Source organism: Anoplophora glabripennis, unplaced genomic scaffold (assembly GCF_000390285.2).
Source record: "Anoplophora glabripennis isolate ALB-LARVAE unplaced genomic scaffold, Agla_2.0 scaffold243, whole genome shotgun sequence".
Taxonomy (NCBI): Eukaryota; Metazoa; Arthropoda; class Insecta; order Coleoptera; family Cerambycidae; genus Anoplophora; species Anoplophora glabripennis.
In genome coordinates this window covers 677,203-690,120 of record NW_019416329.1, presented here as the reverse complement: position 1 = coordinate 690,120, position 12,918 = coordinate 677,203, and the positions used below count along the sequence as shown (strand labels likewise).

The following is a 12,918-nucleotide window of genomic DNA, read 5'->3' as shown; positions in this document are numbered from 1 at the left end:
ACGTACACTTGTTATATTGTTGTTAATAATAATAATAATTTGTACTACACCTGAATTTTAGTTTATTTTTTATAATTTGGATTCATAGTATGAGCAGATTTTTTTTATGATAGTATTTAAAATAAATAACGTTTAATTGGGCTTACGAGTTTAAAACAAATATATCAATCACCCTATATTATTAATAATATTTTTCAAATCGTATAATATAGGTGAAAATTTTAGAATGTGCACCATAAATATGACACGTATTTGGCATTTCAGCAAAATTTCATTTAAAATCCGTCGCAATCACAGTCGCTTTAACTGACAATTTATAAAATCCGAGGTGGATGTTTATATTTATAAAAATAAATATCATTTTTCACTTAACAACCACCACGAATCTTTCTTTGAACACATCATTAATCTGTCTATTTGTACGTTATAAGGCCTGCTTTCAACATCAGCGTGATTCCTTTATTTTTAAATTACTGGAATAAATAAAAATATATTTTTCTGTTAATGGTAAGGGATATCCCAGAATAAGTGTTCAAACGAGAAAAAACAGTCACCGAGAGATAAAAAACCATTATCGAATTCTTTTCATTTCAAAATACATTTTGTTCTATTTAGGTGTACGTTTATATATTTCAATTTAGAAGAAATTACCTTATTGGTAACTGACAATTAAAAAGAATGACTGTTGTGAGAAATGCAGGCCGTGAGGTATTTAAATCAAATTCAGCTAGGAAATGCTTCAAATAATAAATACGAATGTAACCTAAAACGAACTTATTCCGCTTTTATATGTTTTGGTTTTAAGCTCTTGTTGTATGTTTGGTAGTAGAAATGAGAAAACAACGCGAAGAAAATGGTAGAATGGAGCAGCAGCAGAGCTCCAATGAATTTTGGGTACCCGCACTCCATCCAGAGCAGCTGGGCAGAATGGATGAATACAAGAGTGAACTGGAGCTAAAAAGAAAAGAGAGATTAGTGATATAAACATCTCAAAGTTATAACATTGCCGGTAAGGTACTGTTAAGTGAAAATAAATACTAAAATATTGCCGATATTCGTTAAAATTTGTCTTTAAACCATAGATGAATAAAAAATATTTAAGTATTTGTTAATGAATTTCAGAATATTTTCATAATGAATGCAGTATTAAACACGTCAATGCTAGGCTAATAAATACTAAATATTTTGTATTCATGAATCCGAATACCAAATACCATGAACACGGAATATTCATAATTGTCATATAGTTGTAAATCTAGTATTCTATACAGGGTGTTCTGAAAAACACTAGCATACATTCAGGATCTGACAGAATTTCAAAAAATATTACAATTTGTTCCTATGAACCATGGGCGTATCTTTTTCCGTTTTCAAGATACAGGGCGTTGAAAATAATTTTTTAAAACCTAGTTTTGGTCATATCTTCCACAAAATTAGACCGAATGAACTGAAATTTTGTTATGGTGGGGTTCTGGAGATGCTAAATGCTCTGGAGTTATTAATTTTTGGCTATATCATACAAGGCGTTCAGTGCAGTCCTCCGCGGGAACATTTTAGGAAGTAACTTTTTTGAGGTTAATCTTTTTGCACCTTTAGTCACTTGCTTTTATGGCAAATTTTATTTTAAACAAAAAAGATGCTGTTATAAGTAGTGCTAAAATTTGCTCGTTTTTCAAAATTGTTGTATTTTATTTCAAGTAGGGTTTTGCCAAATATGTCAAATGAACGTGTCATGTGCATTATACCTTTAAAATACTGTAAAAATATGATAGCTGACAATAAAGTACAATTATTATTATATCCTACTTTCTTTGAAACATTTGATGATTTTTTATACTTACCAGCTGAAGGGTGGTTAAATGCTTTTTCCACCAAAGGTATTTTTGGTATTCTGGCCCCATTGCTGCTACCATGTAATAGAAGTACATAACAACGTGTACCATGTTGTTGATCAAGTTCGAGAACGTACCATGCCCACCTGCACATACATAAAGAAATTGATGTAAAAAACGTAGCTAATGTGAAAAAATGGATGTGAAATTTTGTTACATTCATATGAATAAAATGAACACCTAAAATGTTCAGAGAATGAGTTCCAGTGCTAGTAACGTTGCCACTGTGCATCTGCATCTCAATAATAGGATGAATTTGGTCAAGCTGCATTTTTGTGACTGATTAGGTACGTTGTTGGGCCGTAAAGGTATTTGCTTATTGCGTGATGCATTGAGTTCTAGAATTTTTAACGATTTTGTAAATTACCTATTGTGCCTGCAGCAAGTAAGAGGTTAAAACCTGTTTGAACCATTTTAGATGAAACAAGAGTTTATTAAATTTATAGCGAAATTATTGATTATCATTATTCAAGTCCCTTTGCTGTTGCAGTCGGCCTATCGGCATACCTATTCCGTTTTAATATGGCTAGATACTTCTACTTGTTGTAGCCATAAACAAGTCAAGTCAAAAATGCAATATAAAGAGCTATTAAAACAATGTAAAAAAAACAATATAACTTATAAATATACATACACAACACTCATGCCTATGCAAATACATAGTATACTCAGACACATATGCATATTATATTAATACAACTAAAAAACTAGAAAACAGCAGCATTTGTGGAGTTATCGTTTTCCATGACCAACTCACGAATCCGTTTCTTAACCAGAGGAGCATTACGGAGTGTTAAGTCCTGAGGCACCAGTACATTATTTAATACCGTAGCTGTTAAATAAGTAAATGAACATCTGAAATACTCAATTCGATGACGCATTATTTGCAAATCATGTAAATTACGAAGCTGACGATCATGTTACATCATGCCGCCAAACCAACTTCTCATAACGATAGTCAGGACACAGTATATTATTTAAAAAAACACACAAGAATGAATAACGTCTTTCAGTGAGTCTTAATGTACCAAACTGTCTAAAAAAAGAAGGAAAATGTTGAAAAAAGGGTATATCTATATGTGACAAAAGGCATGAACCAATTTTGATTTTTTTGCAGCTTTTTATCAGCATTTGTAAGTAAAGGACCATAAACATAATCACAATAATTCAGATGAGACAAAACTAAGGATTCAACCAATATTAATTTAATATCAGAGCTCAAATAGCGTTTTAAAGAGGTTTTTGCTTAAAGGAGATGAACATAACTCTTACATAACTCACTAATATGTTGTGAGAATTTCAGGTCATTTTCAAATACAAGACTTTACTGAACTACAGTTTTCCAAAACAGCAAAATCCCCCAACTGTCTAGCTTTTGATAAGTACCAGTAACCAGGTTTTTACATTTATTTGGGTTAAGTTTAGAGCATTTTTCGCATAACTCTTTAATCCGATGCAAGTCAGAATTAATAAGATCAACAGCAGTTTGCTTATTCTCGATTTCGCTTTGCGTATGTATTTGTAAGTACATACGCAAAGTGTACCCTACTGACGATACAAAATCCGCAGTACATATACTAAAAAGTAGAGGCCCCAGGACACAGCCTTGTGGCACTCCAGATTTTATTATTCTAGGTTCAGAAAATAAAGGACCGTTTTCAGTTTTAATTTTAGTACGTTGCATTCTGTCTTTAATATAGGAATCAAATCAATCATGACATTTATAATGAATTCCATAGAAAGATAGTTTGGGCCAATAGGCAGCTAAAATCTATTCAGTCAAATGCTTTTCGCATATCTAAAAGCGTGAGGCTTAATACCCTAGAAGAGTCGATAGCCCGTAAAGCATCATCAGCCACAGCCGCAAGTACCGTTCCTGTATTAAAAATTTTACGAAATCCTGATTGGTTAGAAGCTAGAACATTATTAGAATTGTGTGATGAGCCGATTATAAATAATTCGTTCCGCTATTTTAAGGGGAACTGACAACAAACTTATAGATCGTAAATCTGCATTTAGCATGCGATTTCTTAGGAATAAGGGTAACAATTGATGTTTTCCATTGATATGGAAGAACTCCAGTTTCAAAAGATTAATTAATTATATGTGTAAGAGGAAAAGCAATCACAGGCGTATATATTTGTAACATACTACCTACTATCAAACCCAGTATATGCCGTTTTTGTTTATAAATCAAACATTCAATTTCATTAACAGAAACAGGTAAATATCCAAAGATGGTAGTTGACAAAGCACAGGTGTAAAAACATTGGACATATCCATCATTAGCAGTAATATTAGGGATAGAGTCTAAAAAATAATCATTAATAGCATCTGGATCCATAATATTTTTTGAGATGGCACCAACATTCTTATAACAAATAAGATCAGTCTTTTTCAGTTCCCTCCAGAGCATTTTAGCATTATGCTTTACAAGACTGAAGCGCTGACGATAAAATATATATTTCTCTTGTTCCATAGCATTATTGTACTGATTTCTCAAAAAATCGCAGTAATATCTAACACCTTGTTTGAGGTGACATTTGTCCATGGCCACTTTTTCCCCTCTATCGAATGGCATAATCAATTTTTGTATGTAACGTTTCGTCTCTCCAGGACCATCATCAACTTAATTTTTTTAAATACGATCTTAGAAATTTTATGACGTACTATTTACCGCAGTATCTCGTTTGTGATACCCTATTTTTTATTCAGTCACCGCACATATACAACTGGATGTTGGTGACATCATCAAACGGTTTATAAGTTAGTATAAAAAAGAGAAGACTGGATCTTGTTATTTAAATAATTGTCTTTGTTTATTGTTTTATTTTTTATTTATTACTTACAACTGTTAAGTACTCTTTTTTGTCTGTAATAGCCTATTGTTTATTTTTTATAACAAAGCGAGAAAAAAACCTTGTTAGCAGAATGCTAACCTATACAATGATAAATAGTAGACCACTACACGCTTACAAATAGAGAGAACACTAAATATACAAAGTATATTTAGTGTTCTCTCTATTTGTAAGCACACACATGAAACACAAAAATATGATAACAATATAACATAAAAACTTACACTAAAGTAATTAAAAAATCAATAGTTAAAAATTCAAGAATCCAATAGTTAAAAAATTCAAACATTTTAAACGATCTCGGATATATTAAAATTAGAATTTCGTATGTTTTGAGGCATTTTGTTGTTAACTAATGATATTGTGGGAAACTGTATTACACTCCCAATATCTAATAAATATCATTCATCAGGAAAGTCATCAGATATACAGTGTAGGAAAGTACCGATGGTCTATCAGAAGTTACGTGAGAGTGATAAAGTAAGCCATAGAAATTCATGTGATAGATAAGGATGGCTATAATGAAGGCGTCTAATAGTCAACGCCCATTTCGCCCTTCCACAAATAAGAAGTGGATCTTATTTGTGGAAGGGCGAAACGAGCGGTGACTTTGAGAGGCCTTCATTATAGCCATCCTTCTCTATCGCATGGATTTCTATGCCTTACTTTATCGCTCTCACGTAACTTCAGATAGACCATCGGTACTTTCCTACCCTGTAGACTGGCTTCCTTGTCAGTACGTAATACAAAATTTAATAAACCATTACATTTTACTAAATTTCTTCAATTTCAGTACATGTGTGAGGAAGATATTATAAAACAATGGAATCACTTTTATTTAGCAATATAGAAATTGTTTGATTTGCTCTAAATATTTAATGAAAACAATGCAATTGTTGCAACAGTTCACGTTTCAATTACTTTGCTCTAATCGTTGTACGTTCGATACGAAAGAAGTAAATTTACTTAAAAAATAAAATGTAATTTTTTACTTCGATGAATTAAGAAGCTCTTCTTATTTTCTAATATTTGTATTTTAATCTTTTATTGTGTAAGTGAAAGTAAAGTTGGCTATGTCATAATCAATTCTCGAAGGTAATTGTTGCCCATTTATTAATAACAAATATCGTTTCAATTAAAAGGTTATACGTTCAATGAAACACATTAAAATTTTGAAATATATGGATTTAAATTTTGTTATTTGATAATATTTAATGGCACTTATCTTCTGTACCTGAGCTCTTTCTTTTCATAATTTAAAATATTCATTTCCTAGTCATAGTCCCTATAGTTTTGGTTTCACTTCTGTGGTTAGGTTGGGTCGTCTCTATCTGCTTTGCACTGTATGTCAAAGGAAATTTTCACAATTCTATTAATTTTTTGAAGTTTTTTGAATTTCGACTGTGAGTGATCGTAGTCAACAAAGATCTCCTATTATTTAAATGATCTTTAACTAGGCTTAATTTCTGCGGCTATATAAAAAGGATTTAGGGGCGTCTAGTGCATTTGATGATTGGTATTTTTGGTGCAAATAATTGTTATTCTTGTCATTATTTTTATGTGGGTATATGAGTTACTCTTGTCCTTTCGACTAGGAAATATACTATGTTTTATATTTTTTGAAATATTATAACAGTGGACTATTATTATAATAATGTGTTTACCCGCTTTAAATGTATGACAATGTATTCTATCTGGATTAGCAGATTTTTTTGGTTTATGTTATTTTTAAAGATATTTATGTGTAACTATATTTGTGTCCTATCAGAACATAATTTAAGGACTATGTTGCTGTGATTTAAGAGATATCTGGGTTTTACTCAGTGTGAAAACGTAAAATAAAAGTATTGTCTTTTGACGACCACAAAATATAAATATACAAATTACTTTATTTTTTAAACTATTCTAAGATTTATCATGACCAGCAAAAATGATAGAAGATTAATTTGAACTTTCCATCCACGTGTGAGGAAGTAAAAAATTGAATTTTGTGTTTTATGATCTGAAGTGGTTACCCTTGACTTTTAAAATACATTTAAACTTGGCATATGTGTAAAAAATATTTGTTGCATTTGATTTATTTAGTTTGTAACAATGAATATGAGCAAACAAGGTTTTGATGAAAACCTCGTCATCAAGTAATACGTAATAGAAAATAAAATATTATCATTAATAATTGGATTCCTTGGCTCATTTACTACTTCTCATGGAAGTGTCTCAGTTGTCAAAAATGAAAAGCATCCACACAGGACATTAATATCTATATCTAATAAAAAAATACAGTTATTTGAAAAGCAGACAAAACATGATATTAGTAAAATTAGTAGATAAAGCCTTGAAATATTTTAAAATAAAAGCTGAATAAGACATTAGAATTAAGAGGGGCTTGAGAGTTTGCAATTATTATTAAAAAACTGCACTGAACATAATCTCAGTACATATGTATTGTTTTACATACTTTATTCAATAACACAGCCACACAAAACATATTTTTCGGATCTAGAGGTTAGACTATGTCCACATATTTTCGGGTTGCTGAATCCGAATCTCTGATCTATTTAAACTCATCACGTCAGATTTTACCAATAACCCCATATAACCTCATAACCCAAACTGTCAAGTCCTATTACATACAACGATCCTGTAAAGGGAGCCATGCACCCACGATAACCCTATAATCCTATACATTTATCTTCAAAACCCCTAACCCCACGAACGATTGTTCGATTTAACCCCATAACTGATAACTCCAATAACCACGTTTCTTATTAGTATGAATTAATTGATTTCACATCGTGGGATATATCAGGGCTCTATAAACATAATATATTTAACCCTACTTTCTTTCTTAATGTGACTTATTGTGACTTAAAGTGTACACATGTATATAGATGGGCAATAAACAGTATGCGTATGAGTATGAGTATGAGTATGAGTATGACTATAATAATCATCGAACCCCTAACCCCATAACTCCATAACTCAAATAATCATGTTACACAGTAACTGGGAGCCGATAACGATATAGACTATGTTCCTTGCATCAAACAATCGAACTACTGCGTAACATTCAACCTCAAACCTCCTAACTCCATAACCGTATAATCCCATAACCCCATAACCGATAACTCCAATAACCATGTTATACTCAGTAGCTTGACTTGATCTCTCATCACAGGGCTCTATAAACAGAATTTAAACAACCCTATTATCTTCCAACCCCCTAACTCCATAGCTCTTTAATCCCATAACTCCAATAACCACGTTAACCAGTAGTTCGATTGTTTGGTGCAAGGAACATCTATATCGTTATTGGCTCCCAGTTTACTGCGTTACGTGGTTATTGGAGTTATGGGGTTATATTGTTATGGGGTTGGGGAGTTGGAACATTATAGGGTTAAATATATTCTGTTTATATATCGCTGACATATCTCGCAATGAGAGATCAAGTCAAACTATTGAGTAACGTGGTTATTGGAGTTATCAGTTATGGGGTTATGATTATTCGGTTATGGGGTTAGCAGGATTGGGGATAAATGTATAGGATTATAGGATTACTGTGGGAGAACAGCTTCCTTTACAGGATCGTTATATGTAATAAGACTTGACAGCTTGGGTTATGAGGATATGGGGTTATTGGTAAAACCTGACGTGATGGGGTTAATGGATCACGGATTCTGATTTAGCAACCCCAAAAACATGTAGTAGATATAGTCTGACCTCCAGACCAGAAAAACAATTCTCTTTTCTGTGACTTCGAAAATCATACAATTATTGAAATGACATTGATTTGTATATTTGTATCATTTAATAGTTTTATCTAATTTATTTTTAACTATTGTATAATATCTAAGAAAAATATGTTTTTTAAATAAATACAAATATACCTGTGTAAAAGGGATCCCGAATTTTAACACAAAATTTAGGGATTCATAGAATAGTAAAAATAATGTTATAAATAATTTATTGAAATCCCCCCGCCTTTGATATATAGGCTGTTACTTTTCTGAAAAATTGTAATATGCGTAAATATTTTCTGAATAAATAAAAATATTGAAATTAAATTTTACGAAAGAAATACATTAATCAAATGGCATTCAATGTGAAAAAAATAATTCTTAACTCAAACCAGTGGCTTAGACATGTGCTGATTACATTTATCTCAAAAACTTTGGCACTGGAAAAAAGTGATTTTTTAAATGAAAATTTTATTGTGAACGAAAATAGTTTCTTGTCATTTTTGCTGTTTATGTGCAATTTAATAATAATTTATAAAGATTGCAATGTCAAAATTTTGATAAATTATTATTAAAGAAGAGTTCAATCAAACGATAAATATTCTTTCTCAACACTGTAATCGAATGCATATGATTGAATATTATTCGTAGTCTTTTTAACAACCTACTGTCCCACATTTTATTAAATTTATAATTGTGTTACACAGTCTTACTTTTTCTCTTAACTAAATTACAAGTATTGTATGAAACGGCTTCTACCATTTAACAGCCTCAATATTTTAGGCATCGCCCCACTAATAATAATTGTTTAATCATTGGCCAACTTGCTTCGAGTGTGTTGCCATTTCTGTTTGAAAAACACGAATTCTACAGAACTGGTTAGAAAGTTCTGCATTGTACATAAATATCTATTTCTTTCGGTGCACACATGATGCACCAGGAGTGCACTAAGGACAAAAAGGACACTTACTGTAAAAAATTATAGACAGAAAATCTGGAAAAAATAAAAACTATCGTGAAATGGCAAATATAAAAAGAGCGTAAAAAATAAGTTTGTTATTCGTAAATCTTATATTTTAGACCTTGGTTAGACGCGTGGAATCATAAAATTCTATGAGAAATTATGAAAAATAACATTTGCGGAAAACCCACTTTAGAATGAATACGTTTTGTATACAAGTGCGCATTTAACTACAGTTGTTATTTGCGTTCAGAATCAATAAAAATGGACAAACACTTTTGATATAATTAATCTATTCTAGAGTTTAAGTATATATGTATAAGTGCGTTCTGTGAGATATTTATTTTACACATGATGTCATTTGTGTGACAGTGATGTTTTTTTTTTAAATACAAATTTGGGTCAAGCGATAGCTCCTTTGAAAGGTCTTGTAATTTTCTTAGACCCATTTGTATTTAAAATAAAACATCGATGACGTCATCACTGTCACACAGATGACGTCATATGTAAAACAAATAGCTCGCAGAAGGCATTTTTAAAAATAAAATTGACCTGTTTCAGGATTATTCCAAAGTCGCCAATTTACAAAATAATTGATTTATTCCTTTCATTTGCACCATACTGTATATATGTAATAGATTCATAAACATATTTACAGGGAGTGAAAGGGAAGGAAGAGATTATTATTGGTTACTCTCTTTGTTATAACAACATTTTCAGTATGTAATTAAACTGACTGATGCAGAAGATAAATAAGATACACCTATTTTTTAAAGCAAATAAACACATTTGTAATTATGTTGTTTATAATTAACATAAATGGTAGGTAAATAACTGAGAACGTGTTTATTCAGTTTATAGCAATTATAAGTGTAATACGTCAACAGAAATAAAAACTAATGATCTTAATTTTAAAATTAATTCATAATAGTTAAAAGGAAACATATTCTAAATAAGCTTCTTTTTTTTCAACGTCATTTATTTTGATGTAATTTACCTTCTGACAGGCAAAATAATTGATTTTGAGAATCGTTACGACCACAAAATATTTGTCATGTAATATCGTCACAAAAACTGATCTCTCAATTTATAATATTACGTCAATGCCATTGAATAAACAATTACATGTAATTGTAGATCTTAAAGTTATAAAATATAAAAAGTATATATAATTAGTCGTATTTTCTTTGTTAACAGGTAGAATTTGCACTGTATATTGAAGGTCTTAAAAATCAAATTTACCCCCTTGAAAATGAAATTCATCGTATTAGGAATGAAACATATAATAAATAGGTTTATAATTTTTATTATTATCTCAATATGATTGTCCCAATAATGTTTGTCTTAAAAAAGCAAAAAACATTACAATATCCGTTTTAATATGTACTGAAAAATATTTGATTTGATGTTTAAAGCTTAAAAAATTAAATGTTTTAGAGGAAGAGCTTGAATTTGATTTGCAAAAAGTTGTATTTCGAATACAAAAAATGTAGTAAACCAACTAAAAATGTGTAGGTAGTTGCTTTATAAGTTAAATTAAAATTTAAAAAATTAATTTTTAGTAATGCACTCGTTTACATTTAATATTCGCATGTATTTTTGTAAAACTTATCTAGTCCAGACCTGGAGTTCAACGAGCTGGTCTACAGTTTACAGCAAGATGCAGATGATTATTGCAATTATTTGTAATTTAGAATCTAAAGTTGAATCAAGAGTTATATAACATGAATGGGTTTCACTTAAATCTTTAGTAGTATAACTCATTTAAACGGCGACTGCAGAAAATTGTACATTAAACATCTGTTACCATTGAAATTATCAACCATATCATAATTAAGTTATGAAGAACGTAATTTCAGTACGCATGTCTTCTTTCACCATGTTAAAAGTTTATTATTATTTCGAATTTAATAGGGAATCGTTTTTCTGCAGGTGTTTTATTACTCATTAACTTGTATTTATGGGTTTATGCCAATTGCAAATGTCCAGTTATAGTCAGTTAATGTGCCATTAATTTTTAATATCCAAAGATGCAACAACAAGGTACAACAATAGTTCTCTTATTTAGGTGTTTTTATTTAAAGTAATAAATTATAGCCCATTTTATTATTTTCTTGATTTTAAATTTAATTTTTTTCGGAAGGACGAAATGGGAGTTGGTACTGAAGCAATCAAAATTCGTTTACAGTTTGAAGGAAATTTACATATGAAGACGATAATACAGGCGGTTCAAAGTTGCTTAAATTCAACACCATTTTAGAAAAATGTATTATCTTATTGCAAATGTAAAGAATAACTTTTTTAGACTGTATCTTCACCACACCGAATAGGGAAAAAAGTGTTCCTCTATCTATCTAAATCAGCAGTTAAAGCGAGTTTGACTCAGATTTAATTAGTCATTTCGGAATTATTTAAAAGCATGTGCATTTGGTAATGCTCTTTTATGACCCTTCTGTTTTGTGACCAAGTTCTTGGACAACGTTTTTCTTAAAATGACATCTTATGGTTTCGTTTAATACTATATTATGGAAACACCCTCGTATTTTTTTTATTTCAAACCTGTTGATATACTCTAGCTTTATATAGTACTTTATAGTTTTATAACGGTGGGGTTTTATCGACAGAATATACACTTATCTACCTAGGCTGGAAATTGTACCAAAATAGCTTGTAATGGTGTTATAATTGTTAACTGAAATGGTGAATGTAATTTAGAGTTTCCTGATATGGTTATGGATCTATAGTTACTCTACGCAAATTATTAGTAAGTGGATTGAAGTAAACACTAAGTCTTTATCAAAAATATTTGAAGGAATTAACGGGTATAACTTAAAGTGTGAACAAAACATAACTTGTTGTTTGTAGATATTCGAATGCTTCTTTAAAGATGAGAAAGAAGAAAGAAGTATACGTATTTGTTGATATAAAAAGAAAATAGAGCTTTGTTAGTGTTGAAGCAAATTGTGTCATTGATAAAACCATTTTCTGTAACGCATTTTTTTTCATGAAATGACATTTGCTAATACTGAGTACTGATCGAACAATTTGATTTATTTTGAAGAGGTAAGCTAATACTTACCAGCAATAAATTTAACGAGGATCCATGTTTCCAAGGGCGTCAAACTGTGGTGATAGAGGTGGAGAAAACTGACCTGACTGTCCTTCTTACGTAGAACAAAGAAGAGCGTGTCGGCGAATTCGGTTAGCTTAGATATATAGTACCACCAGCACAAGTTGGCCATCTACAACATGACATTGTTAGAAAAATTTTATCTGGGAACAGTTTGATGCCGTTGTGATCTGAAGATTTAAAATGGAATGAGAAAATGGTTTGAAACTGAATCCGTATGTTATTTTTTTACTCTTTTCTTATTTACAAATAAGAAAAAACCAACATGAAAAAGGTTTATTGGAAAACTGTATCGTTGACAATAATCAGTAACTGTTGTGCAATAATCTTCAATAATGTT

The 12,918-nt window shown here is 30.6% G+C and overlaps 1 protein-coding gene across 1 annotated transcript in view; it reads right to left on the bottom strand.

Moving 5' to 3' along the window:
- Positions 1-130: 130 nt before the first annotated feature.
- Positions 131-12,918, bottom strand: part of LOC108907999 (elongation of very long chain fatty acids protein AAEL008004) — a 65,531-nt gene continuing 52,743 nt past the window's right edge. Inside the window, exons 5-7 of the mRNA XM_018711889.2 lie at positions 12,528-12,690; positions 1,842-1,978; positions 131-954 (exon numbers count right to left, since the gene is read on the bottom strand). Coding sequence (XP_018567405.1) covers positions 775-954; positions 1,842-1,978; positions 12,528-12,690 — 480 coding nt within the window. The 3' untranslated portion in view covers positions 131-774. The remainder of the gene's footprint in view (positions 955-1,841; positions 1,979-12,527; positions 12,691-12,918) is intronic.